Here is a 26,761-nt window from a genome sequence, read left to right as displayed (position 1 = left end):
GACCGAGCCCCCGCCCCTGCTGTTTCCTTGATGAGAGCAGACGTGAGGCTCTGTCCTGTGCTCAGACCTCACACAACTGGGCGCCCAGAGCGCGGGCACAGGGCAGCCTCCTCCACGCTTCTTCCACGCTGTCCACCTGCCACTGCAGCAGCGCCTGCCTGCTCAGGGCACTGGTCCACAGGGGCGCTTGTCGGCACTTGTCACCCCTCCTGTCCCGCTCCCACATGGAGATGGACTGTCCACTGTGCGGCTCAGTGACTGTTGGGGGGGGGTGCATTGAAGGGTTTGAAAACGGACTGGGTCACGTCTCCCAGCCTCAGTAGCCTCGGTGACCTGGGCCAGGCCGAGCCCCTCCCTCCTGACCTGTTGGCCCTGCTCCCCCCAGGCCAGGCCGCTGCCCTCAGCTGCCCTGGAGTCCTCACAGCTCCTAACAAGTAGTTCCTCTCAGTCCTCACTCACCTGAGGTCTGTCGCCATCCACCTGCTGGGCTGCAGGCAGTTTGGTTGTGAGAATAACATTTGCTTTGATTAAAATCATGGCCCAGAAGCAGTCTGTGTGCGTCTGTCCCCAGGGCACCTGGGGTCATCAGAATAACTGATGTGGCACCAGGAGATGCCACGGCGGGAGCACGTGGGGGACACAGCTCAGGTTCGGAGCTGTGCCCAGGCCGGCACGTCGCTCTCAGGCTACGTGTCCGTCAGTGCCAGGGGGGAAAGGGCAGGCCGTGCTGGGAGGCTCGGCTCCCGCTGTCTCAGTTCAGGGCCATGCACCGCGTCCCAGGGGCTGGCGGAGAGGCCCGGGCCAGGGAACGAAGGAACCAGTTGCCCGGGCGACGAGGGCTGGCTGGGGCGGGACAGGGGCGGGCCTGGTGGGGGCTCAGGGTCTGCCCTGCTTGCTCATGTCTGAGCACAGGTGACAAGCTGCCAAGATCACGGTCAGAGGGGAGGGTGCAGGTCAGACCTGACGGGTGGAGCGTGCCAGCCAAGGGGTCATCAAAGCCGCTGCCCTGGCACCCCCTGCTATCCGCGAGCTCCAGAGGCTCGGGCCGGTGGGCGAGGGGCCAGGCGGTTCTCCCTGCTCACACGCAGGCCCCACCCAGCCACCCCCTCCCTGCTGCTCCCAGGGGGTGGCAGGTGGGGACGCCCCTGAGTGGGGACAGGGCCTCAGGGACAGCCCAGGGGATGCCCGGTCTTCGTGGGGGTCCAGAGAGTCTTAGAGCCGTAACTGGGAGCCTGGGGGCTTCATGCGGCTCGTACTTTAGTTGAGAGAGAACTTGAGAAATCCGGCCGCGTGGGGTTTGAAAAGGTTATAATTCTCGGTCAGTTTCATTTTCTTTGCTGTAGTTAATGCTGCCCGAGGAGTGACCGTTAGCAGGTGCAGGTGCCTGTGGTACATCCCTGCGGGTCCTGAAAGGCCGAGAGTAAACCCAGGACGCGATGGAGGGGCGCCGCCTTCGATTTATTCCTGATTCTGTGACCCCGAGGCCAGGAGGGAGGCGGCGAGAGCCCAGGGCAGAGGCCAGGGTCCCCCCACGGACCCACCACCCAGTGGAGGCGGACCCTCGGTTTGCAGGCGTCTCAGGAAGCCACCTAGGAAATAAAGACGATGTTAAAGCGGAGAACAGTGACATCCAGGTTCGGAAAGTTACCGCGACGTGGGCACTGGGGGGGGGGGGGGGGGTCTGTCCCTCCGCGCAGATGCGGGAGCAGAGCGGTGGCGGGACTCGGGAGCAGGGACTCCCGGCGCAGCCGCCCCTCGGGTGACGGGGTAGGGGGGGGGTAGGGGGGGTTAGGCCCCCAAGCCGCTCGGTGCCGCTGCGGGACGGGGCTGCCCTGCCACCCCGCCACCCCCCCATCCCCACGAGGGGGACGCCGCGCCCCCAAGCCCGGCCGCGGGGACCGGGCTCCTGCCGGGGGACCTGGAGCGCAGGCCCAGACCGGCCTGGGTGGGGCCGCGGGTGGCAGGGCGGAGCCCGTCCAGCGCCGCTGGCCCTTGGGGGGCGGGACCGCTTGTGACCCTCGGGTCTTTGTGACTTGGGGGGCTCTGACCACGGGTGCGCCTGTGTGACCCCAACCGCGCGCTCTGGCGGGACCGCGGGATCCGGGCTGGGCGGCGAGGTCACACGCGGACCCTCCTCCCTGAGCCTCCATGGCGCGCGCCGCCCGCGGCCCCGGCCTCCGCTCCCCCGCCAGCCCCCGCAGCCCCGCGGATCGCAGCCCCGAGCCCAGCCCCACGCCCCGCCGGGGCACCCCCACCGGCGGCCCCGCGCGCCGCCCGCCCCGCCGCCGCCCCCGCAGCAGCCGCGCCCCGCGCTCCACGCCGCCCGCGCGCCCGCGCACCCCCCACGCCCCGCGCCGCGCTCCGCCGCCCGCGCGCCCCCACGCCCCGCGCCGCCCTCCGCCGCCCGCGCCCGCGCCCCCCGCCGCCCCCCCGCGCCCCCCCTCTGCACAAGGCGCCGAGCGGCCAGTCTCCCCGGGCGACCGCGGGGCGCTGGGCGGTGCGGAGGGTGGAGGCCCGGCTCGGGCCTCGGGACCACTCCCGGGTGAGCGCCCCTCACGGCCGCGCGGATCCCACACAGGACTCCACGCCCCGCCCCACGCGCGGACCCCCGCCCCGCCCTCCCGGTAGAATTCCAGCCCCGCCCGCCGGGCATTCTAAGCCTCCCTTGGAAATGGCCTGCCCGGCCCAGACCTGCCCTCCCCACACCTCCCCACACCTGCCCTCCCCACCCTGCCCAACCCCCCACCTCCCCAGCCCACACCTGCCCCAGACCTGCTCCTACTCCAGACCTGCTCCCAACCTTCAGTTTGCCCGACTTCAGACCTGCCCCCCGCCTCACCTGCCCCTGCTTCGGGCTTGGATCCATCCATCCATCCCCGACACCCCCCTCCTTGCAGGGCCCAGAGCAGAAGGGAGGAAGGAAGAGCTGCCGGAGGCTGGGATGGAGCCCGGGGAGAGGAAGCGGCTCCTGTCGGCCTCCTCCTCGGAAGGAGACTGGAGAGAAGAAAACAGTCAGTATTGCCGCCCGCCGCCGCCCCTGTGCCCCGTGTTTCTGTGGAAATCAGACCCGCTGGTGTTTCTCCATCTGCTCCGTGGGCCTGCCCTGTGGTCCTCCCAGGGCTTGGCGGTCAGTCCGTCCCATCCCGGTCTCCTGGCTGTTCTTGGAGGCCTGTTGGGCTCCGTGGGCTGTGGCTCTGCCCTGCAAATGCTGGTGTCGATGGTTGGTTTGCACACGCACAGACTCTATGGGTCCGTCTGGGCGAGAATTCACATCCCAACAGGGGCTCTTCCCGCCCAGGACCATTCAGCCTGGTGGTTTCAGGTGCAGGACGCAAGACCCTTTCTAACGCTGTTGTCGGTGACGTGTTAACGTTTCACTCTCTAAGCGGTTCTGGTGTGTTTAGAAAAACAACTGATTTCATTTTACTGACTTGGAATTTGGTGACGTTCCTAAACACACCTACGAGTTACAATAGTGAATAGATTCCTTTAGACTTGTGCACACTCATCTTTATCACTTTATTTCCTTTTCTTGCATTATTGCTTTGGCCAGCTCTTTCCGTATAATGTTGAATGCAGGTGGGAGAGTGGACATCTTTTTGTTGCTGTTTTTTCCCAAGCGCAGAAGGAAAGTGCTGAGTTTCACCACGAAGGGTGACATGGCTGCACACGTTAAAGGCGGTTCCCTTTTGTACCTGGTTTACTGAGATTTCAAACGAACAGCTCTGGCATTTTACCACACACTGTCCGCTGCATCCATTGAGATGGCAATACATAGATTTGTCCTTCGGCTGTGAGTGTGGTGGGTTACGTGGAGGGATTGTCAAATATTAAATCAACTTTGTACTCGGACTAAACTCCACACGGTCCTGCTGTTTTGTTTCATATGTCGCTGGATTTGACTAAAATTTTTTTTTGTTTACGTTTATTATTATTATTATTTTTTTTTTGAGAGAGAGAGGAAGGGGGAGGGAGAGAGAGAAAGAAACATTGATGTGCGAAACATACATCGGCTGCCTCCTGCACGCCCCCTACTGAGGATCCAGCCCTGAGCCCCGGACGATGCTCAACCAACTGAGCCACTCAGGCAGGACTCGAGCCTCTTCTTCTGAGTGAGATCGGCCTTTACTGTTCCTTTCTTGTAACATTCCTGACAGGTTTGGGTGTTAAACTTATGGCTTCATGAAAAGAGTTGAAAAGAGCCTGGTTTTCCCATTCAATGAAAGGCTTTATATAAGATTTCTTAAAATTTTTAATTGTTTTTCTTTTTTTGGCTGCTTTTTTCTTCCTTATATATATTTTTTCCCTTAAGTATTTGGGAAAATTGACCTGTGATGCCACCTAGACCTTGTTTCACTTGGGAATTTCTTTAACAGAAATAGGCCCGTCCAGATTCCTATTATGTCAGTTTGGTGGAGCCGTGTCTTTCAAGGAAAATGCCCGTTTGGCGTGAGCTGTCAAGTTCCTGGCGTGCGGATGCTCGTAGGGTCGTATCATCGTTTTAATCTCGTGCGTCAGTCCTGCCGCCCCTTCCCACTCTTGCTGCTGGTAATCCGGGTCCCCTTCTTCTTGACCAGCCCGTGGAGAGGTTGATCCGTTAAAAAACGCTTCAAAGATCCCACTTTGGGTTTTGCCTGTTTTCTCTAGAGTGCACCTGCTTTCCATTTCATGGAAGCCTTACCTTCTTTCTATTGTTGCTGAGCTGCCACCTTCTTCTTGTTTAATCGGCCTCTTTCAAGCCTCTGGAGATGGCAGCTTAGACAATGTTCAGTTTGTTTTCTTTTCTAACTCACGCACTGAAATCGGGACCCTTCCCCCAGTCACCACGCGGCTGCATTGCAGTGCTCTGACAGGTCACATTCTCGTTCTCATTTAAGTCAGATCATTTTGAAATTGGCTTTGATTCATGTTTTATTTTAAAAGAGGGCTGCTGCCCTGGCCGGTTTGGCTCAGTGGATAGAGCGTCGACCTGCAGACCAAAGGGTCCCGGGTTCGATTCCGGTCAAGGGCACGTGCCTGGGTTGCAGGCCCAGGGCTCGTGCAGGAGTCAACCAATCAATGTGTTTCTCTCACATCGATGTTTCTCTCTGTCTTTCCCTCTCTCCCCCTCTCCCTGGAAATCAATGGGAAAACATCCTCGGGGGAGGATTAACAACCACAACAACAAATACATATGTAACATGCGCTTCTTAAATAAAATAAAAGCGGGCCGCTTACTTCTTGAACGTTTAGCAATTTCTAGTTGCCTTTTTTGTTGTTAATTTCTAGTTTGATTCTCAGCCCCGAACCCCCCGTGTCTGGGGGGGGCACCTGGCATGCGGGAGATTTATTACCTGCTTGTGGGGGGGCATCAAAGGGGTCGGGGTCCCTCTGACACCGGCTGTTTCTTTTTGAAATTGGGGTGACATTGGTTAATAAAGTTACACAGGTTCCAGGGGCACAGTTCTGTGATTCGTCCTGTGTATATTGTGTTGTGTGTTCACTACCCCAGGCCGAGTCTCCTGCCCTCACCATGGACCCCTCTTCACCCCCTCCTCCTTCCTCCACCCCCTCTCCCTCTGGTAACCACCACACTGTTGTCTGGCTATGAATTTCCCCCCTTAATCCCTTCACCCTTTTCACCCAGCCCGAAACCCACCTCCCCTCTGACTGCTGTCGGTCTGCTCTCTGCATCTGTGAGTCTGCTTCTATTTTGTTTGTTTACTTTGTTCATTAGATTCCACATGTAAGTGACACCATTGGGTGTCTCTTTTTCTCTGACTGGCTTATTTCACTCAGCACAGCATTCTCCAGGTCCGTCCGTGCTGTCGCTAGAGGTAAGAGTCCCTTCTTTCTTACGGCTGCTTAGTGTTCCGCCGTGTGGATGTACACGGCTCTTTACCCACTCGTCTCCGTCTGCTGATGGGCACTTGGGCTGCCTCTAGACCTTGGCTTTTGTAAATGAAGCTGCTGTGAACATAGAGATGCATGTGTTCTTTCGAATTAGTATGCTGGGGGCTTTCGGATCTGTTCCCAGGAGTGGACTCGATGAGTCCGCTGATTCCTAAGTAATTTAACTCATAATAATCAGCACATCGCAGGGCACATTGTGGGCAGCTGCCCTGAACCCGTCGTGCGTTGGCTTCTGCTGGGATGACTAACCCGGTTTGGTCTGCTCAGGTATTTCCAAGGCCGGCCTCCATTTGCCCTTGATTCTAACAACAGCCCATTTTTTCTAAATTCCTAGTTTATTGCCCTGAAGTTCATAATAGCCTCTCAGTTTGTAAGCATCTGAGTAAGGGGTTTCCTGTCGTTATGGCTTTTTGATGCCTTTTTTTTATGACTTGCATCTCCCATTGTTTATTGATCTTATGAGTCTTAAACGTTGGGCTTGGTTGATTCTCTTTATCGAATTAAAAAACATTTTCTTGTTATCCGGGGGGTTTGCGTTTACTTGGTTCTTCCTCACATCACCTCTCTGGGTCTCAGCCTTTACTGTTTCCCCATAGACGCACCCACAGCGGAAACTCCCTTGGTGAACGCAGCCTCGCGGCTCGAGAGCTGATGTTGGCGTTCGGGTCCCATTTCGTCAGCACGCGCACCGCTTTCTGTCGCGATGGCTTCCTCGGCCGCGGGCTGTGGGGCGCGTGCTTGCTAACGGGGTGGCTTTCTGCCCGATACTTGGTTCTGTTATCGATCCCTGACCTAACGGAGCTGGGACCAGGGGGCGTCATCTTCTCTAGGGACAATGTTGGTCACTGTCCTGTGTCCCGGAGTCACCGTGCCCGGGGCTGTGGAGCTGGAGGCGAAGTCGACGTCGTGTTCAGATCTCGGTCCTCACCCGCCTTCGCTGGCGTGTCTGTCTGTCACTGAAGACGCAGCAGCTCCGGCTGTGTGCGGACCGAGCTGCTGGGTGTGTGCACCGGCCGGCTCCCCTCCCGCCTCCTCCCGCCCCCTCCCGCCCGGCTCTGTCTGCATGGACTGGTGTTCCCAGCGCAGGCGTCGAACAAATGGAATCAGGGAGCGAGGCCCTGTGGGCCCAGATGTGAGCTTGCCGGTGTGTTTCCCAGCCTGGGAGGGACCTTGGCTTCCGTCACGGAGCAGAACACGTCAGCCCTGACAAGGCCCCACTCTCCGGCTTTCACTCCGATGGCCGCACTCTGCAGGCCGCTCCGTGCCTCCTCCCGGGCCTCGGGCTCAGCTCCCTCACGGAGGCCCGGACGCCTCAGATCAGTTCTGTGTGTGGTGCCCGGCGGGGCCGTGGGTCCCTCGCTCCATGTGGCAGGGCTTCAGGGCTGGGGTCTGAGGCAGCCGGCCATGTGGACGTGGGGCTCTGGGACCCAGGGTGGAGGGGGCCCCAGGAGGAGCAGGTGGGGGGTCTGCGGTGCACCTTGGCCAGCAGGGACGGTGGGTGCAGGGGGTGCGTACACTCCTGGGCACTGTCCAGGGGGATTTAAAGCCACCGCCAGGAAGAGGTGGCCGAGGGCATGGACCAAGCACAGAGGTCTGGGGTCGGGCCTGGGCTCCCCCTTGGTTAGGGGGGAGGGAAAGGGGCTGCCATGAGGAGGAGCTGCCAGGCCCCAGGGCGTGGCGGGGCCAGCCTGTGCATGCGTGACTTAGCGTGAGCGTGTCTGGTGGAGCCCCGCAGACGGGTGGAGAGGGGGCCGCGGAGAGGCAGGGGCAGGATGGGGAGGGTGCAGGGGGAGGTGTTCATTTTCATGTTGAAGGTGTTTACTATGAAACTCACGGTGGCTCGTGGCCGGGGTCACAGGAAGGAGCCGAGGGGGGCTGGTCTCAGGCAGGGCTGGCCCAGGTCAGGGCAGCGCTGGGGGACCCTGTGAGGAAAGACGGTGTCTCGAGGCTGAGCTGTGGGGGAGCGTGGGGAGGGGTTGCAGCCTGGAGAGGGGGCTGGAGGTGAGAGCTAGAGGCTGGGGGCAGAAGTGGGGCTGCACCTGCTGCTCAGGGCTGTGGGGCTCCTGGGTCCGTCCTGAATCGAGGACAGACTGGGGCAGGGCTGTGGGCAGCTGGGCCTCTGTGAACCCGCCTGGTGTCTCCGTGGTGAGGGCGCCCATTTGCCTCCATATCTGCTCTCTCTTTTGCAGAATTAAAACGAGGAGACTCATCTGCCTCCCCCAAACTGGACAGATACAAAATGGCGAGACAGCTGACGGAAAAGGCAATCAAGGTAAATGCTCCTGGGGACTTGGTGGGGAGGGGCCGCCTTTTAAATACGGAATTTGGGGAGTGAGTCCAGAGCTCTGACACTCAGCACCCCCTCCCGGCCGGCCTTGGTCCCTGGCCCCCAAGGCCTGGTCCCCACGTGGAAGCTTGCGTTAGAGTTACTTTAAAAAAATTTTAAATTTATTTCAGAGAGGAAGGGACAGGGAGAGAGAGAGAGAAACATCAATGGTGAGAGAGAATCATTGATGGACTGCCTCCTGCACGCCCCCTACTGAGACTCGAGCCCGCAACCCAGGCAGGTGCCCTTGACCAGGAATAGAACCTGGGGCCCTTCAGTCCGCAGGCCAATGCTCTATCCACTGAGCAACACCAGCCAGGGCTAGAGTTACCTTTTATTTCAGCTGGACGCTGGAAATACTCTCAAGATTGTGGACGTGCAGACATATGAGGCGTGGAAGCCTGTCCCAGGTCCCGCCACGCGGCCTCAGGCCCTGGGCACACTTCCGGGCCAGGGTTCTGTGTCAGGGACAGGCTCGTGATGACCCGGAGCCCCGTGTGCCGGCCCCTGCTCCCCAGGCCCCTCTCGGGGACACGGTGAGGACAGACGCCACCGTTTCTGTCCTTGCGCCGAAGGTGGAGCCCGGGAGCCCGAGGGACCCGGCACGTGGCTACGTGAGCCTGTGCTCAGCTGTTTCTCCTGAAGCACAGCACACACCTAGTCACCCAGCTGCACGGCTCGCCATGCACCTGGGGAGGGAACCAGGACACACATGACACGTGTGGCCAGGCAGCAGCCCCCACAGACCTGAGATGAGGAGCCGTCCGTCACCCTTGGAAGCTGCCCCCCCTCAAATCCTTGCCACCGCAGCCGTGCCTTCTGGAACCACCGTCACTGCCTTTCAGGGATTTCATAGAAACAGAACCAGAGCAGCTCATGACTCAGTTTCCCCCTGCAGCCCGCAAACACGTGAACACCCCAGACTACAGGCGCCCTCAGAGCACCGCGTTGGCTGCATTTCACGAGCTCTCATTTCTAGTATTTTTGTTGCGAGTCCGTAGAAAGTATTTTATAATCCAAACTAGAGGCCTGGTGCACGAAAATTTGTGCACTCAGGGGCGGTCTCTCAGCCCAGCCTGCACCCTCTCACAATCCGGGACCCCTCGGGGAGGGTGCAGTCCCATCGCTCTGGTTCCCCAGAGCCTGTGGGCCGGGGGAGAGGGACCCAGAGGCCAGTCCAATCGCAGCAGGGCTCCGTTCCCACAGTTCCCTCCCGTGGCTGTGCCGCGGGCAGCCGGGACCCAGGACTGACTCCCGCCGCGCCGGCCGGGACCCTAAGCTGGTGTTCGGTCGTCCGTCTGGGTGTTTAGGTCATGGCGGACCCTGGCTCTTTATATATTAGGGTGATTCCTTCCTCCCTGGTCACGGGCAGCTGACAAGCCGCGTGCGAGTGTCTGCACTCTTCCCAGTCGGTCTGTCACTGACTCCTCAGCAGGGTGCGTTGTGGCTGAGCATGTGGTCTGCGTGAATCCTGAGATGCTCTGTGCCTGTGTCTGGTGAATGTGGGCAGAAGGTGGTGTGACTGCTGGCTTCACACCCTCGGGCGGAGTCTCCTGTTTGTTCAGTCCTGCGGCCACACTGAGCTTCTGTCTGTGTCCCATCAGCCACGGGGAGAAGCGTGTTAGCACCCTGTTACGCTGTGGATGTGTCTGCTCTTCCATTCTGTCCATTTTCGCTGCAGATAACGTGCCGCCCTGTCAACAGGTGCACACAGACGCATCGTTCTGCGGGGCCGACTCTTTTCTCTCAATTATTAAAAAATTGTCTTTACTCTAGCGATGTTCATGTGACCTCTTTTAATCCTCACCTGAGGATATTTTTCCATTGATTTTTAGAGAGAGTGGAAGGGAGAGGGGAAGACAGAGAAATATTGATGTGAGAGAGACACATTGATGGGTTGCCTCGTGCACGTGCCCCAACCAGGCCCCAGGCTGGGGAGGAGCCTGCAACCGAGGTACGTGCTCTTGTCTGGAATCGAACCCGGGACCCTTCGGTCCGCAGGCCGACGCTCTACCCACTGAGCCAAGCCGGCCAGGGCTGGACTGATTGCTTTTAAAAATTGCACTTCCTGCCCTAGCTGGTGTTGCTCAGTGGATAGAGCATCAGCATATGGAGTGAAGGGTCCTGGGTTCAATTCCAGTCACGGGCACAGGCCCGGGTTGCGGGCTCGGTCCCCAGCAGGGGGCGTGCAGCAGGCAGCTGATCGGCGGTTCTCATCACTGATGTCTCGCTCTCTCCTCCCTTCCTCTCTGAAATCAGTGCAAACATATTTTTAAAAGAAAACTGCTCCCGCGGGACGAGCGTGCGCTGTTCCCGTCGCTGACTCTGTGCTCTCATTCGAGGACAAGAAGATCTTCTCCATCCACGGGCACTACCCCGTGGTGCGGGCGCTGCTGCGCAGGAAGGGCTGGGTGGAGAAGAAGCTGCACTTCCTGCCCCGGATCTCTGTCAGCGCCGACGGCGACGGCGAAGGGGCCGCTGGTAGATATCGAAGCCCTCGTCCCTCGTGTGCGTGTGTCTGTCTCGAGGCCCCGGGTCCTGGGACTTGGGCCTCCCTCGAAGGCAGAGGCCCCGCCTCCCCGTGCGGCCTCCCGCACAGGCACCCGCCGGCGAGCGCTCCCAAGCCCGGGTCTGGCCACATCTCAGCGCATCGCCCTGACCATCTCTCCTCCGCCTCAGCTCACAGAGGGGCCTCGAGACCCACACCACCACCTGCCCCCTCCCCGCCCCCCCGCTCGGGCCCTGCCCCTGCTCCAGCCAGGACCCTGCAGACGAGGCTGCTGGGCGGTCAGGGGCCGTCTGGCCGCCGTGGCAGCCTGAAGCGAGTGACGCGTGGATGCCCCCATGTTGTATTTGCAGAAAGTAAACGTCCTGAAAGCAAAGAAAGCCAGGAAGCGGCCCTCGAGGAAGCGGACGACATCCACGACGTGATGGTAGGTCCCCTGCGCGAGGCCCTGGGGGACCCGGCCGCAGCCATGGCATTGGGGGCGGGCGGGGGGGGGGGACGACACAGCCGCTGCAGAGCCGGGGGGGTCAGACAGCCCACAGCCGGGTGACACGCTGCAGGATACCCATGTGTGCATGTGTGTACACCCATGTGCCTGAGCTCACGCATATGTGTGCACGTATGAGAGCATATGCGTGTGCATGTGTACGTGTGTGAGCACATGCATGTGTAAGTATGTGCACCTGGTGTGCGTAAGCATGTGTGTCCTGTGTGCCCATGTGTGAGCCGACAGGCTGTGTCTGTGACTGGAAATGCCGCGAGGAGCGGGCAGGAGAAGGTGCCCTCACTCTGCTGGCTGCACACTGACCACTGAGCAGAGCTGAACCCCAGACAGCCCAGCTGGTGACCTAGATTGGGCCGGGGGTTGGGGGGCAGCTCAGCCCGCAGTGCGGGTCCTGGTAGCCGGTGCGGAGACGCCAGGGCCCTCATGCGGGACTCGGGGGAGGGACAGACTTAAAACGAGGCCACAAGCGTTCGCCGGGAGAAACGGACACTTGATTACATTAGACCTGCGAGGAGCAGGACCCTGGGCCACGGCGCTCCCCCCCCCCGTCCCCCCCCCCCCCCCCCGCGCCCCGTCCCCGCAGCGCACGGTGGCCCCGGAGCGGGTGTGATGGGGGGGTGGACTTTGTCCAAGGCCGCGGGGCCAGATGCGGGTCCTGATGGAGGCCTCCTGCCAGTCCAGGTTGGTGCGAAACGAGATCCCCTACTTCCTCTGGACGATCAAAAGGGACTCCATCGACTACCACAGCCTGAGCGGCGACCAGATGCTGAACCACTTCGGCAGGACGGCGTCCTTCACCACCAAGGTGAGGGCGGGCACCGGGGGCGGGGCACTGGGGTGGGCGGGGCATCGCGGGGGCGGGACACCGTGGGGGCGGGGCACCGGGGTAGGCGTGGCATCGCGGGGGGCGGGACACCGCGGGGGCGGGACACCGGGGAGGGGCGGGGCACCGGGGTAGGCGGGGCATCGCGGGGGGCGGGGCATCATGGGGCGTGGGGGGAGGGGAGCACACGTGACCAGTCACCTTGGGGTTCGCCTCGGGCTCCTCCCGCCACCCCAGCAAACACCACACTGTGCCAGTGTCCACAGTTGCAAGCACCTCCGGACCCACCACCTGACCCCCAGCGCCCCCCCCCCCCCCCGTGCCCCTCTCTGTGTCCCCGGGTGCCCCTCACTGTGTCCCCGGGTGACCCTCTCTGTGTCCCTGGGTGCCCCTCACTGTGTCCCCGGGTGCCCCTCTCTGTGTCCCCGGGTGCCCCTCACTGTGTCCCCGGGTGCCCCTCACTGTGTCCCCGGGTGCCCCTCTCTGTGTCCCCGGGTGCCCCTCACTGTGTCCCCGGGTGCCCCTCTCCGTGTCCCTGGGTGACCCTCTCCGTGTCCCCGGGTGCCCCTCTCCGTGTCCCCGGGTGACCCTCACTGTGTCCCCGGGTGCCCCTCTCCGTGTCCCCGGGTGACCCTCACTGTGTCCCCGGGTGACCTTCTCTGTGTCCCCGGGTGCCCCTCTCTGTGTCCCCGGGTGCCCCTCTCCGTGTCCCTGGGTGACCCTGAGGCCACAGAAGCGCCTCCTGTGGGTTCACAGCCCGAGTCTGAGGCGGGCTGGACCCTGGCTCTGGGTCCGGGAGGGGCTCTGGTCCGGGAGGGGTGGCCCCCCTCACCTGCGTGGTGACCTGTAGCTACAGGGACAGTGACGGGCTCTGCAAGGGACGGGGACACAGCCTGCACGCCCATCACGTCCTCCCTCACCCTCCAGCCCCACGGCCCCTCCTACAGGGGGGCTGTCCCGCACTTGCCTTGGGCTCCGGCTCAGGGGAGGGGCCTGCAGGTCCCGCTGGGTGAGGTGGGTAGAGGGCTTCCCTGACGAGGGGCCATCCCCTCAACAGGCAAGGACGACACAGGAGGGGGGACAAGGCCACGCTGCCCGTGGCTCTGTGTGGGGGTCCAGCCCCCTGCGTCCTCCCAAGGCTCAGGGCATGGCCTCCTGTGCAGTGAGGGCGATACTGTGGGCGCCCCAGTCAGGCTGGGCTCCCTGCAAAGACCCCCGCCGAGTGGCATGAGGGGCTCCGCTTCCTTCCACATGGGCGGCAGCTGGGCCCCGGGTGCAGGTTCCCCCAGGTCCCTGGAACCACAGATGGTGTCCCCGAGGCCGAGTGTGCGTACGGCTGTGGTAGCCCTCCCACCTGCCCCACTGCCTGTGCCCTCGGGTGGTCCCTGCCGGGAGGATGAGCCGGAGGCCCAGGGCCCCGCTGGCCAGGGTGGGCGGGGCTGTTGGGGGGCGTTCTGCAGGTGCGGGGAGGGGGCGGGCGGGCGGAAGGCGGTGGGGAGGGTGGCACCTGACTCTCCGCTCTCTCTGGAGATCGGGCTGTGCCTGAACATGAGGAGCCTGCCCTGGTACGCCCAGGCCAACCCCGATGCCTTCTTCCCGCGCTGCTACGGCCTGGGCTCCGACAGTGAGAAGCAGGAGTTCCTGGGTAGGTAGCTGGCCTGTGCGCCCGGACCGGGACCCACAGGACCTCCCTGCTTCGGGCTGCGGGTCTTCGGGGGGGCCGTGGACGGCCGTGGCTGAGGGCCGAGTCTGGGCCAGGAGTTGGCGGAGCGTCTGCCCCACCCCGACCGGAGGCTCAGCTCTGTGCACGTGGCGAGGCCCTCCAGACACGTCCGCGGGCAGCGTGGGCAAGGGGGCTGGCGGAGGCCACGGGGCTGAGTGTGCTCGGAGCGGCCGCCTGGTCTGGGGACGGCGCTGGGACCACCTGGGGCCCACGGGCTCTGGTCCAGGATGAAGGGGCTCCTGGTCGACCTGCCGAGAGGCCACAGGAGAGAGAAGGTGGTCAGGGCAGGTGGGGTCGGGTCTGAGGAGTGACCGTGTTTCCTGAGCACCCGGCCTGGGGCCATGGAGATGTGGCACCTGCCCGGCACCCCTGCCTGTGCCCTCACCTACCCGGCCCACCGGGAGCAGATGCCCAGGCAGTGTGACGGGGCAAGGTAGCCTGGAGGGGCCTGGTGGAGCCCTGGAGGGCCGGGCAGGCGAGAGGGGCCGAGGGGGCCGGCCAGCTGGGAGCAGGCAGAGAGCAGGGTAGTGTAGGGCTCAGGGCATTTGTTCTGGAGGAGGAGGAGGCCTGGGCTTTGGCGGCCCTGGGCTGTGGGGGAGCAGCCAGGGGAGCTCAGGCTCTCAGAGCTCGTGGGCGGCAGCAGCTGCTGGGTGGGCAGGTGGCAGGTGGGCAGGGGCGGCCTCCACTGAGGGGTGAAAGGAGCAGTTTGGGCAAGAAGGTGCTGGAATCTGCGGACCCCAGGAAGGCACAGGGTAGCGCCTGGGAGGGGGGGGGGGCAGCGGGAGAGCTGCCTGCTGTGCTGGGTGGGCCACACGTGCAGGGCTGTCCGGGAGGAGCCCTCGGGGGCAGGGCTGAGAGCCTGGAGCAGGGGGAGGTGGTGGGGCTCCTGGACCTCGGTCCTGGGGGGCAGGTGGGGCCGTGGCTTCTGCCTCTGGGCCTCGCCAGGTGGGCTAGGAGCCCCTCTGCAGAGCGGGGGCGGGGGGCTGTGAGGTGGGGGCATGTGCCTGCCCCCGGGGGGCTGTGGGACCCCTGGGCTGGGGCAGCTGGCACGGGCCCAGGTCCCCGGGCCCAGCGTGGGCAGAGGGGGCGAGGCCTCGGTGCCTTTGCAGATGACTTCCGGCGCACGGCGGCCTCCAGCATCCTCAAGTGGGTGGTCAGCCACCAGCACTGCCCCAAGAGCCACACCCAGAGCAGACCCAAGGAGGCCCAGGACGCGGACCCCGGCAGCCAGAAAGGTGAGTGACCCCTGACCCCTGACCCCACTCTGTTCCCACACTCCCGGGAGGCGTGTGCTCCGGGTGCCAGCGGGGCCTAAAGACCCAAGTGAGGGTTTGGTGCTGGTTCATGTGAATGAAGCAGTTTTTAAAAATACATTTTTATTGATTTCAGAGAGGAAGGGAGAGGGGGAGAGAGAGAGAAACATCAACGATGAGAGAATCATCGACAGCTGCCCCCGCCCCGCACGCCCCACACGGGCTCGAGCCGCAACCTGGGCCTGTGCCCCGACCGGGAATCAACCGGGACCTCCTGGTTCCGAGGCCGACGCTCGACCCTGAGCCGCGCTGGCCGGGCAGTGAAGCAGGTTTAGGTTCCCAGCAGCACTGAGGGGAAGGGCAGCGTCTCATACTCCCCCCGACCCTGCCGGGGCCCCCACCATCCGTGAGGGGTGTCGGGTGCGATCGCTGAACCCGTACGGACACGTCATTGTCACCCCAAGTCCATAGTTTGCGTTGGGGTCACCCCCGGTCCATCTCCACGGTGCACACGGTGGTTTCACGGCCGCAACTGCTCTGGCTCTGCCTGCCCCCCCGTCCCCGCCCCCCGCCAACCACGGTTTCCACAGCGGCGCCTTTCCACGCGCCCCGGAGTCGGAGTCACACGGTGCAGACGGCTCGGCGGCTTCTGCCCTGGTACCTGCACCGGAGGCTCCTCCACGCCGTCTGTGGCTTCGAGCTCGTCTCCTGTCTCTGGATCACACCCCCCCGCCCCCCCGTGGGCTTGGGGCGCGGTGTGCGCACCCCTCACCTGTGGACCATGTCTCGGTGCCTCCCGAGTTGTGACCGTTATGACCGCAGGTGCCAGCTTTTGTGAAGATGCGTTTTCACCTCTTTTACATAAATCCAGGCGCAGGGCCGAGCGCCTGGCGAGGGCGCGGGTCGTCTGTGAGGAATTGGCGGCTCCGGCCAGCAGGGGGCGGACTCCTGCCGCGCTCGCCCCGTCCTCACGGCACCTGCAGCTGCCACTCTGGCTCCCGGCTCCTCAGTCTGTGCTCTTGCCTTTGGCCTACATGGTCGTTTTCTCTGTGTGCTTTTTAACACTTGGAGTGGGGGAAACGAGTTAAGTCGGCTCGCGTGAATTGCGCGTACTCCGCGGGAGCCGTCTTAACTCGGTTCATATAGATTTGCGGTGGAGTGCGGGAAACGTGTAAACTCGGGCCGATTGTAACTGCGTATTACCAAATATTTGTTTGTTTGCCGTTCACAAAGATAGGTACCTGCGTATGCGAACCGTTTCATACCCATTGGGGTAATAGGTATCATAAAAATCCCTGATTTTGCGCGGGAAACCTAAATAATTGCCCGCGCCATCTTATATTTTGGCGGGAAATTCACCCCACACCGGAGTGTTAAATTATTTTCTTAAGATTCTTTTTAAAAAATACATTTTTATTGATTTCAGAGAAGAAGGGAGAGGGAGAGAGAGAGAAACATGAGAGGGAATCATGGATCAGCCGCCTCCTGCACGCCCCCTACTGGGGATCGAGCCCACAACCCGGGCCTGTGCCCTGACCAGGAATCGAACCAGGAACCCTTCAATCCGCAGAGCGATGCTCTATCCACTGAGCCACACTGGCCAGGGCTGTCTGGTCGTTTTCTGTTAAAAGCCAGACCCGGTGTCCTGGGCAGAAGGGGGAGCAGGGACAGGCTGTTGTGAGGGCGCGGGTTGTGGGGCAAGTGCCCTGGGCCCGGGACGAGGACCCGCCTGCCTCCCAGGGCGGCCTCAGGGCTGGCGTGGAACATGTCCTCCCCACCCAGGCTGCTGGGCTCGGTGACCCCGGCAGGAGCTGCGGCTGTTTCACCACAGCTGTGTCCCCTCCCCGGCCAGCAGCACGGGGGGGGGGGGGGGGGGGGGCTCTGCTATTCAAGCTCCTGGAGGTACAAGTGGAAAAGGTGAGGGGTTCCCACGCGGAGCCTCCAGCTCCAGCAGCTGGTCCTGCCGTCGGGTCTCCGGGCGCTGCAGCTCCAGAGACGGCTGCGCTGGCCCCCTGCTCTGAGGATCTAACCACGTGGGCCCCCAGTTTCTCGGCTTTGCTTGTGGTTGACATGGAGCAGGGACTTCTGAGCCCCTCGTGTCAGACCGAAGCCTGAGGCGCCATTTTTCACTTTAAAAAATAGTCATTTGCTGTAATTTTCACCTCAGCACGGGCTTTCGATGCCGGCTGTAGCCTCTGCGCCAAGCACACGATGGCTCCGCGGGGCGGCGCCTGGGCTGGGCCTGAGTCACTGGGCCTGCTCTTCGCCCCAGGCTGCCTCCGGGCGCGATGCCTCCCCAGGGCCCAACCCTGGGTTGGGCAGCTGTTTCAGGGCCTGCCCACACCTTGCGGACAGTCCCCACCTCCTGCCTGGGCCTGCGGCGTTGGTGGCAGCCGGGCCCCTGCGGGGGGGGGGGGGGGGGGGAGCCCTCCTGTGGTCAGGCCTCCTGAGACCCCGCGGCAATCTCGACCCCGGGGTCCAGGGACAGTAAGAGGCTGAGGAGGAGCCCAGATGCGTGTGAGGTGCTGAGCCCACCTGCCGAGGCTCTGGGGCCCTCGCTGCCCCGTGGGCTCGCGGGCATCACAGGCGCGCAGTGTGGGCGCCCAGCAGTGGGAGGACCGAGGGGGGGCGGGCACCTGCCCAGACCCGTGTGGCACCAGGTGGCCGCCTGAGAAGCGGCCCCAGCGCGGCCTGTGGCACCGGGGCGGCGGGGCCACTCCACGTGCCTGCGCTTGGTTTCAGCTCCCGAGAACGACTCGAAGCTGGTGGGCCTCTCGGGGCAGCTGGTGGACATGGCGTGCCAGGTGTGCCAGGCCTACCTGGGGCAGCTGGAGCATGAGGACATCGACGTTGCCAAGGACGCCGCCACGGACCTGACCGAGGAGCAGTGGAAGGAGCTGACCCAGCAGTACTACGCCCTCATTCAGTGAGAGCGCGCGGGGCGCAGGGGCGTGGGGACGCGGGGACGCCTGGGGGTCACCGTCCAGGATTGAGGGTCACCGTCCGGGCGTGAGGGTCACCGTCCGGGAGTGAGGGTTACTTATTTATTTATTTATTTATTGTAATCCTCACCGAGGAGTGAGGATATTTTTTCCATTGATTTTTAGAGAGAGTGGCAGGAGGGAGACAGGGAGGGAGGGAGAGACATCGATTGGCAGAAACAGGTGGATTAGTTGCCTCCCACATGTGCCCCGACCAGGGGCAGGGATTGAACTTATACCCCAGGCACGTGCCCTTGACCAGGAATTGAATCTGTGACCCTTCTGTGTGGCCAACGCTCTAACCACTGAGCCACCGGCCGGGGCTAATCTTCTTTCTTCTACTTGTTGCAGTGGGTGTAACGGCCGGCCACCGCTCACTGCGTGCTACTTAAATGAGGTCTCCTAATCGAGTACTCTCCGTCATCTTACTGCGTCTCCTACATTGGGTTTTTAGTTACACATTTTTATTTTTTACTTTTAGGATTCACCTCCCAAAAATTACAAAACATATTGATTTTTTAAAATGTTTTTATTGATTTAAAAAAAACATTTCTTATTTATTTCAGAGAAGAAGGGAGAGGAAGAGAGAGAGAGAAACATCAATGATGAGAGAGAATCATGGATGGGCTGCCTCCTGCACGCCCCCTACTGGGGATCGAGCCCGCAACCTGGGCCTGTGCCCTGACGGGGAATCGAACCGTGACCTCCTGGTTCCTAGGTCAAGGCTCACTCACTGAGCTGCCCGGCCGGGCCAGGTTGGCGTTTCACCAGGAGGTCCCCCTGGGGGGAATGCCATCCCAGACACCCCCTCCCGCCGGACACACGGGCCTGCAAGGGCCACACTGACTTGGGGCCCCATAGAGGAGCCCCGCCTTAGTCTCCCTGCAGCCTTTACCGGGCCAGGTCTACATTCGGGGCCCCAGTGTCCACGCCCCCCGGCCAGGAGCAGCCTCGCTGCCGCAGAGCCCCAGCGCCGCCCTGAGGCCCTCCACGCTCTCTGCCTTTTGCAGTGGCAAGGCCTTCATCTCCAATCCAAGAAACCACTTTTCGCAGTGCCAGACCCTGCTGAACAGGATCGCCTCGGCGAGCCCGCAGACGGAGATCGACGGGCTTCGGAACATCTGGATTGTCAAGCCCGCGGCCAAGTCCCGGGGCCGGGGTGAGTGCCGGGAGGATGGCTGCGGGGACAGCCCTCCATGGGTGAGGAGTGGGCTGGGCACCAGGTCCATGGGCTCAGACTCCCAGGCTCCCAGCAGCCCTGGTCCCGGGAACAGGCATCTAACAGGACCGTCCTCCCGGCTTCTGCCCTGGGCTCTGCTCGTTCACTGGGAGGCTCCTTCCTCTTCCCAAGTCCAACGGGTCTGCCGTTTTCTTGTTGATGGGACGATCCTGGCAACAGGCTCCTGCTCGCTGCTGAGTGGACGAAGGGCCGCCCTCGGGCAGCAGGGCCCACTCCTCGGGTCTCTTCAAAACCCTCCTCAAGCCCAGGCGCTCGGGCGGCCCTGCGCATCTTGTCAGCCTCGTCCGCGGTGACTGTGTGTCCGTTTTATGCCTCATCTTCTCGCATCGCAGCCATGACCATGTCCTTCTTATTCCCAATGGTCAGCGCTGTGTGCTTCTTTCTCTCTTTTTTAAAAATAAGATTTCAAGGTAGATTTGTGCTTCCAAAGAACAACTTTTGGTTACATTTTTCCTCAGTGTTCCTTAAGGGACATTTCCCCTTTTGGCTCTGACTTAAACACTAAGCTTATTATTTATTTTCAATATTTCTTGTGCAACAAGAAACTACAAGGCTATGAAATCTCCTCTGGATATGGCTTTAGCTGCACCCTCTTATTTGTTATATAATGTTCTCATTTTCCTGAGCCTCTAAATATATTTTTCTTTTCATTTGGAGATTCTGTTGGCCCCTTGAATTATTTTTTTGTTGTCATTGTTTTAAATTCACAAGTGGTTAATTTTTATGTGACTTTTAAAGATCAATTAATTTGATGTTACTGCACTCTGTCCTAAACATCATCTGTCCTGGAACATTCTCTCTCCCGGCCGGAGCAGTGCTAGGCATGGGCTCTGTCCTAAGCCCACAGTTCTGGATGGCAGCGCTGTCTGCTGGTGGCTCCCTGCTCCCGTCCCTCAGGCCAGACCTTCTCCCGCTGCACCCCCAGGACACCCACAGACTCACTGGTCAGGACCCCAGAGCACCACTTTCCTCCTGGTCACTGGCTGTGTCCCCGCCTCTGAGTCCTCCCTGCCCTCAGCTCAGCATCACGCCACTGCTGGTGGCTTTGTCCCAGCCTTTCCTTCAGGACAGCAAGGTCCCATCTTACTGCAGCTGGAGACCAGCCTCGTGTTCTTGTGAGGAAAGCTCCCCTCCACCCTCATATCAGTCAGGATGGGCCAGGTTGTGCCGCGTAACAAACAGTCCCCAAACCTCAGTGGCTCTCAACAAGGCCATGAATGAGCCTCACCAAGTTCATCCCTCCTCATGCCCGTTGCCCATGCAGCTTGGCATGGGAGGGTGGTGTGGGGGGCTCTGCCCACCAAAGTCCCCCGCCCTCTACGGTGTGACACCACTCGCTGCAGGCGTCAGGGTTGCCAGGGAAAGCGGGCACAGGGTCTGTGGGTGACAGCAAATGCTGCAGCCGGAGCGGTGACGTCACTTCTGCTCAGATGTCACTGCTCACGACTAGTCACGTGGCCTAACTTTGGGGGGTGAGAGTGAGAAACCCTAGCCCTCCTGCAGGGTGGAGGAGGGCCAGGTGGGGGTGAGCACCAGTGCACCCAGCCCGCCCCCCCTTGTCTAGTCACCCGTGGGCGTGAGGCCTCCCTGGACCCTCCCAGTTGGCGGAGCAGCCCACGCCCCTGCCTGCTGGCTTCCCAGAGCCGGCCCTGCTCCCCTGTCCAGCCATACCCGCCACTCCCTGGCCGCCTTCCCAGAGGGCCTCTGTCCACCTCTCCCTCCCCACCTCACGTCCTCCCTGCAGCCCTGGGGCTGCACCGGCTGCAGGCTGGACCTGAGGTCAGAGCCCGCCCCACCCCCTCCCCCTGGCCCTCGCGCTCCCTCCCCTCCCCCAACCCCCGCCACGCTGCCTCTTGCAGACATCGTGTGCATGAACCGCGTGGAGGAGATTCTGGAGCTGGTGGCCTCGGACAGCCTCTTGGCCAAGGACAAGTGGGTGGTGCAGAAGTACATTGAGACGCCGCTGCTCATCTACGACACCAAGTTCGACATCCGGCAGTGGTTCCTGGTCACCGACTGGAACCCCCTGACCATCTGGTTCTACAAGGAGAGCTACCTGCGGTTTTCCACGCGGCGCTTCTCCCTGGACGACCTGGACGGGTCAGTGGGCGTCGGCTCCGCGCCGTCAGGGGGGGCCCGGGCAGGGCGCCCAGGCTGTGTCCGCTGTTGCCCACCACCCACCACGTGAGGCACAGAGGGGAGGCCCAGGCCCCTGCCCCCCAAAGCCAGCGCTCCGCACGCCCACGAAGTGTGAATCTTCAGAAAATCCCGGAAGCACCACCCCCGTCCCTGCGCCCCGCTTCTCCATCTGGGACCCCAGGCTGCAAGGGGGTCCCTGAAATCATTTCTGCGCAGGCGTGGCCCTGCCAGACGGGGTGAGCCCCGAGGGTCCGTCACCCTAACACCTGCGGTAGGGCAGCTTCCAGACTCTTCCGTGTGCCTGAGTCTCTTTCTTCTCCCTCTTGTGTCTCACGGAGTAAAACTTACCCACGGCCATGGGGGCGAGGGCGGGGGCGGGCCCGGTGCCAGCACCAGGTGGGAATCCCAGACACACATGCATGGACGTGACCTCGAGAGCACCCCTGGGGTTCAGGGTTCCCAGAGACGTTACTCTGTTTAGAACAAGGCCCGAGTCTAAGTGAACGAACCCGAAAGGTTGGTGAATCTTTCTCCCCAGACCAGCTCCTCAAGGCCCATCTTATTGCCGTGGACAGTGGGGAAACTGAGGCTCGGGAGGTTCCTCGTTGGTGGCCCGGGCTGGTGGGATTTTTAAAATATATATATATTTTTATTGATGTCAGAGAGGAAGGGGATGGGAGAGAGAGATAGAAACATCAAGGATGAGAGAGAATCACAGATTGGCTGCCTCCTGCACGCCCCACACTGGGGTTCAAGCCTGCACCCCGGGCCTGTGCCCTGACCGGGAATCGAACCTTGACCTCCTGGTTCCTAGGTCAGCCCCTGAGCCACGCCGGCCCGGCATGGGCTTCTGACCTGGCCCTGGTGCAGTCTGTGGTCCCCCAGGCAGGACGGGGAGCTGTTGGTGTCCCTCCTGCAGCCACCTGGTGCCAGGGGGCGGGGCCCCGGGTGGAGCTGGGTGTGGGTTTGGGGGCGGGGGCTGGGTTGGGCCTCGGGGGGCGGCCCTGACCGTGGCCTGGCCTTGCAGGGCCATCCACCTCTGCAACAACTCCATCCAGAAGCACCTGAAGATTGACAAGGGCCGCAGCCCGCTGCTGCCCTACCACAACATGTGGACCAGCGCGCGCTTTCAGGAGTACCTGCAGAAGCGCGGCCGCGGCTCGGTGTGGGGCAGCGTCATCTACCCCGCCATGAAGCAGGCCATCGCCAACACCATGAAGGTGGCCCAGGACCACGTGGAGCCGCGCAAGAGCAGCTTCGAGCTCTACGGCGCCGACTTCATCCTGGGGCACGACTTCAAGCCCTGGCTGATCGAGATCAACTCCAGCCCCACCATGCACGCGTCCACGCCCGTCACGGCCCAGCTGTGCGCACAGGTGCAGGAGGACACCATCAAGGTGGTGCTGGACCGCAAGGGCGACCGCAACTGCGACGTCGGCAACTTCGAGCTGCTGTGGAAGCAGGTGCGGGCCCCGGGCACGGCTGCCCAGCCAGCGGGGGCAGGGGACCCAGGTTCCGAACTCGGGGTGCTCCCAGGGCCTGGCCCTGCCCCCGCTGGCTGGCCCCTCATGCCAGCCGAGCAAAGGGGTCACTGGGCTTGTGGGGCACCCATGGCCGCTGGGTCCTCCCCTACCGGCTCTTGCTGGGCCCCCCTCTTCTCTTCGGGGAAATCGCACCCCCCCTCAGGGGCCTCCGCAGGCCATGGGGGGCAGGGGGCTCTGTGCCGGCTGCTGGCTCTGTGGGTGGACCCTGCACCGAGGCCTCTCCGGAGGGCGGGCGGCCAGCATCGGGCAGTGTCACTAGTGCTTCCCCTTGTGGCCTGATGCCTGATGGGCCGCCCGGGAAAAGGGGGCGCTGGTCCCTGGGGAGGGCAGCCAGCGCTCCTGACCTCGCCCCCTCGCCCCCCCCAGTCTGCTGTGGACCTGCCGCCGGTCTACGGGTCTGACCTCTGCGTGGAGGGCGTCAGCCTGCGGAAAGGCAAGAAGCAAATGCCGCCCATCCCCCACTTCAGATTCTCCCCCTCACTCCGGGACGCGCAGCCGCTGAAGGCGAGGGGCCCCACGGCCATGCCCGACCTGGCGCCCGGGCCCCGGGCCCTCCCGCAGCACCTGAAGCTGAAATACGGAAAGGTGGGTGCCGGAGCCCCTCCCGAGGGCGTCTTCTGCTTCTAAGGCTCAACACGGAGACAGTGAGGCCCGAACACCCGTCCAGTCGGCAGTCTCGGGGATGCACCCCCTGCCACCGGGGCGCCTGGCACAGGGAAGGCGGGGGGCGCTCTGTGGGAGCTGCCCGGCCGTGGGCACCCACACTGGTGTCGGCTCGCAGCTGCTCGGGGCCTGGCAGCGGCCGCGGTTGGAGCAGGGAGCCTCTGTGATGCTGCCGCTGGCCTGAGCTCCCAGCCGGGGTTGGGGTGTCCTGGCCCCGTCCCGGGCCTGGCCGGGTTGTCAGGAAGTGGGGGTTCTGTCACATAAGTTTCAGGGGCGGCCGAGCGTGGGGTCTCCTGCACAGGATGCGGGGGGTGACGAACCGTCTCAGGGGTGTAGTGTGAGTGGGGACTGGGGTCGAGATCTGAACCATCACTGGGCTCTCAGGCTCCCTTTTCTTTTTCTTTCTTTTTTTTTTGGTTAATCTTCACCTGAGGATATTTTTCCATTGATTTTCAGAGAGAGTGGAAGGGAGGGGGAGAGACAGAAACATCCGTGTGAGAGAAACACATCAATTGGTTGCCTCGTGCACATGCCCCAACCGAGGTACATGCCCTTGACAGGAATCAAACCCAGGACCCTTTGGTCCGCAGGCTGACATTCTGTCCACTGAGCCACACCGGCCAGGGCTTGGGTTCAGTTTTCTGAAGGAGCCAACCCCACGTGGCCTGGGGCCCGTGCTGGAGCTGGGCTCAGAGCCCAAGGCAGCTGGCATTCGGGGTGGCCAGGCCATGTGGGCACCCCACTGCTCCCCATGGTGCCCAGCACACAGCAGCGGCCCAGAGAATGTGTGTGACCCAAAGGTCTAAATTTTACTAATACTTTCAAATTCTGCTCTTGACATGAGCCCTCATGGGTCTGGAGTCGATTTTTGTATACAGGGGTGGGCAAGAGGAGGTGGACAGTTGTTCGTGTGGAGCAAGGTGGGCGCGTCATGATCTTACAGCAGCTGTTTAGCTCTGTTTCACGTACTCACACTGTAAACCTACTTCTGTCCAGCCCTGTACGGTGTGAGGTAGGGATCCCATTTTACCTTCGTCCAGAACGACAAGATTTTTCCCCAGTTATTTATTGAAACCCACCCCCACCCACCCCACTTTTGTCCATGTGCAGGTCTGTTCTGGAGGGTCCCTCCCACTCCACTGGGGAACTCTCGTCTCCTGTCTGTTAGGCACCTCAGTGCCCGAGCCGCCCCCCTGTTCATCCGTGTAAGGACCCTGTCCTTCTTGGCCTCCTTCCCTCTGTGTAAATGTCACAATCAGTTTTAATCAAGTTTCACAAAAACCCTACTGAGACTTGTTTGGATTCGCACTGAATCCATCGATTCGCCATGGGGACATTAACTAATGAAATTGTGTTTCCCTTCCCAGAACATGATATATGTCTCCATTTACTTAGGCCTTCAAATTGTGTCACTTTCCCAATGGAGTAGACGTCTCTTGTTAGATCTGTTCTTGGTTGCTTGATGCGCTGAACTATTGCACGTGTTGTCACTTCTCTAAATTCCCTCGCTGCTGCTGTTGGTAGTTAAATGCAACTGACTCATATGCAGCCTGTCCCAAAACATGTACACCAAGCATGTCAAACCCGAAGGCTAACACGGGCCAAATAAACAAGGTTTAAGTTTATGTGGGCTGCAAAAAGACAAAAGCTTCAATTTTCATAGAAACATAGGTTTATTTTGATAGAGACATGCTGAATACAAAGGACTGAAATAAATGAGTCATTGTTAACATAAAATAATAGGACATTTTATTTTTTAAATTAATTTATTTTTTAAAGATATTTTATTGATTTTTACAGAGAGAAAGGGCGAGGGATAGAGAGTTAGAAACATTGATGAGAGAGAAACATCAATCAGCTGCCTCCAGCACACCCCCTACTGGGGATGTGCCCGCAACCAAAGTACATGCCCTTGACTGGAATCGAACCTGGAACCCATGAGTCCGCAGGCCGATGCTCTATCCACTGAGCCAAACCAGTTAGGGCTAGGACATTTTAATAAACATTAATATTTTTTCTTAAACATTAACTTGCCAGACACTGACCTATTTTTCTTGTTCTCCGAAAGCGAAATATTTCCTGTTGCACACACCAAACAAGTCAGTACAAGACTAATGACGTGGCCATCAGCTGCTAAAATATTCGCTGCTAGTGTTAGTGGAGAGAAATGGTGCGCCTGCGCGTAAGGCGCATAAGGGAAATGAATGCAACACGATTATAGTCGTCAGTGATTAGCGAACGTTGTACTTTGTTATTAACGATTATGTATAACAGGATATTGTAAAAATTAAGTTACGAAATTTTTATTAAAACATTTCTCACAAGCCATTATATTGTCTGGGTCGCAAAAATATTCGTTGTGGGCCACATGTGGCCCACGGGCCGCGAGTTTGACATGCTTGATGTACACACCCTGTAGCAGCTCAACTGACGTTTCTTTCTTTCTAGCCCAGCTAAGCTTTGAACAAAGGAAATTCATCCTAAAATACTACTGGAGATTTGAAAACACAGTTGAAGTACAAACGCTGCCTATATAATTATTCAAAGTGTGTGTTTTGGGGGACAAAAGATGTATACACACTTTTTGTTGTTGTTGTTAATCCTCACCCAATATTTTTTCCATTGATTCCTCTGAGTGGAAGGGAGGGAGGAGAGAGAGAAACATCGATGTGAGAGGGACACATCGATCGGCTGCCTCCTGCACGTGCCCCAACCTGGGCGGGAATCAGGCCTGCAACTCAGGTAGACGCCCTTGACCAAGAATCAAACCCAAACCCTTCAGTCCACAGGCTGACGCTCTAACCACTGAGCAACTGGCCAGGGTGGTACACACACTGTTAACAGCTGGTAACTCACTTAATTTTCACTCCTTTTCAGGTTTAACTGATTTGAAATAATGGGTGAAGCCAAAGAAAATTTACCCACTAACTTTTTTATGGGGACACATAAAAGATAAAGTTTATGATACAAAACGGGCAACAGCTGACGCGTGGAGGGCGCACAAATTCCAAGCGAAATTATTCTTGATGTTTTGATTCCACTGCTTCGCGTTACCAGCAGCGCCTGGGCCAGAGGGTCATCAGTTTGAAAACAGGTGTTGACCCCCAAAATTATTCATTTCTGGAGATGCTTTTAAATTTTGAAAATGAGCTGTATGTTAATAAAC

General features: G+C 60.6%; 1 protein-coding gene across 3 annotated transcripts; it reads left to right on the top strand.

Annotated features, from left to right (window-relative positions):
- The first annotated feature begins 917 nt into the window (after nt 1-917).
- On the top strand, nt 918-26,761 carry TTLL8 (tubulin tyrosine ligase like 8). Of its 3 annotated transcripts, none has more exons than XM_070411327.1 (14): nt 918-1,634; nt 2,898-3,011; nt 8,082-8,164; nt 10,561-10,699; nt 11,078-11,151; nt 11,906-12,034; nt 13,583-13,697; nt 14,885-15,010; nt 17,771-17,954; nt 19,020-19,168; nt 21,109-21,349; nt 22,416-22,851; nt 23,299-23,517; nt 26,473-26,761. In XM_070411327.1, the coding sequence occupies exons 2-14, from the start codon at nt 2,942-2,944 to the stop codon at nt 26,476-26,478; spliced, it is 1,971 nt and encodes a 656-aa protein (XP_070267428.1). In that variant the 5' UTR covers nt 918-1,634; nt 2,898-2,941; the 3' UTR covers nt 26,479-26,761. The 3 variants fall into 3 exon arrangements, with proteins under 3 accessions (XP_070267428.1, XP_070267430.1, XP_070267429.1); XM_070411328.1 differs by lacking the exon at nt 918-1,634 and adding an exon at nt 2,512-2,542; XM_070411329.1 differs by lacking the exon at nt 2,898-3,011.

The sequence above is a fragment of the Myotis yumanensis genome, unplaced genomic scaffold (assembly GCF_028538775.1).
Source record: "Myotis yumanensis isolate MYYU_CA2020_CCGP unplaced genomic scaffold, mMyoYum1.0.hap1 SCAF_3, whole genome shotgun sequence".
NCBI classification, from domain to species: domain Eukaryota; kingdom Metazoa; phylum Chordata; class Mammalia; order Chiroptera; family Vespertilionidae; genus Myotis; species Myotis yumanensis.
The sequence above is the reverse complement of the archived record's forward strand: the minus strand, read 5'-3'. Positions and strand labels throughout refer to the sequence as shown.

What these genes read in the sequence shown, in the direction of transcription:
- TTLL8 (XM_070411327.1), top strand. Translation starts at nt 2,942, where the DNA reads ATGGAGCCCGGGGAGAGGAAGCGGCTCCTGTCGGCCTCCTCCTCGGAA. An exon ending in ACGACATCCACGACGTGATG is followed by an intron (nt 11,152 to 11,905) that starts GTAGGTCCCCTG and finishes GCCTCCTGCCAG; the next exon opens with TCCAGGTTGGTGCGAAACGA. An exon ending in CAGTACTACGCCCTCATTCA is followed by an intron (nt 17,955 to 19,019) that starts GTGAGAGCGCGC and finishes TGCCTTTTGCAG; the next exon opens with TGGCAAGGCCTTCATCTCCA.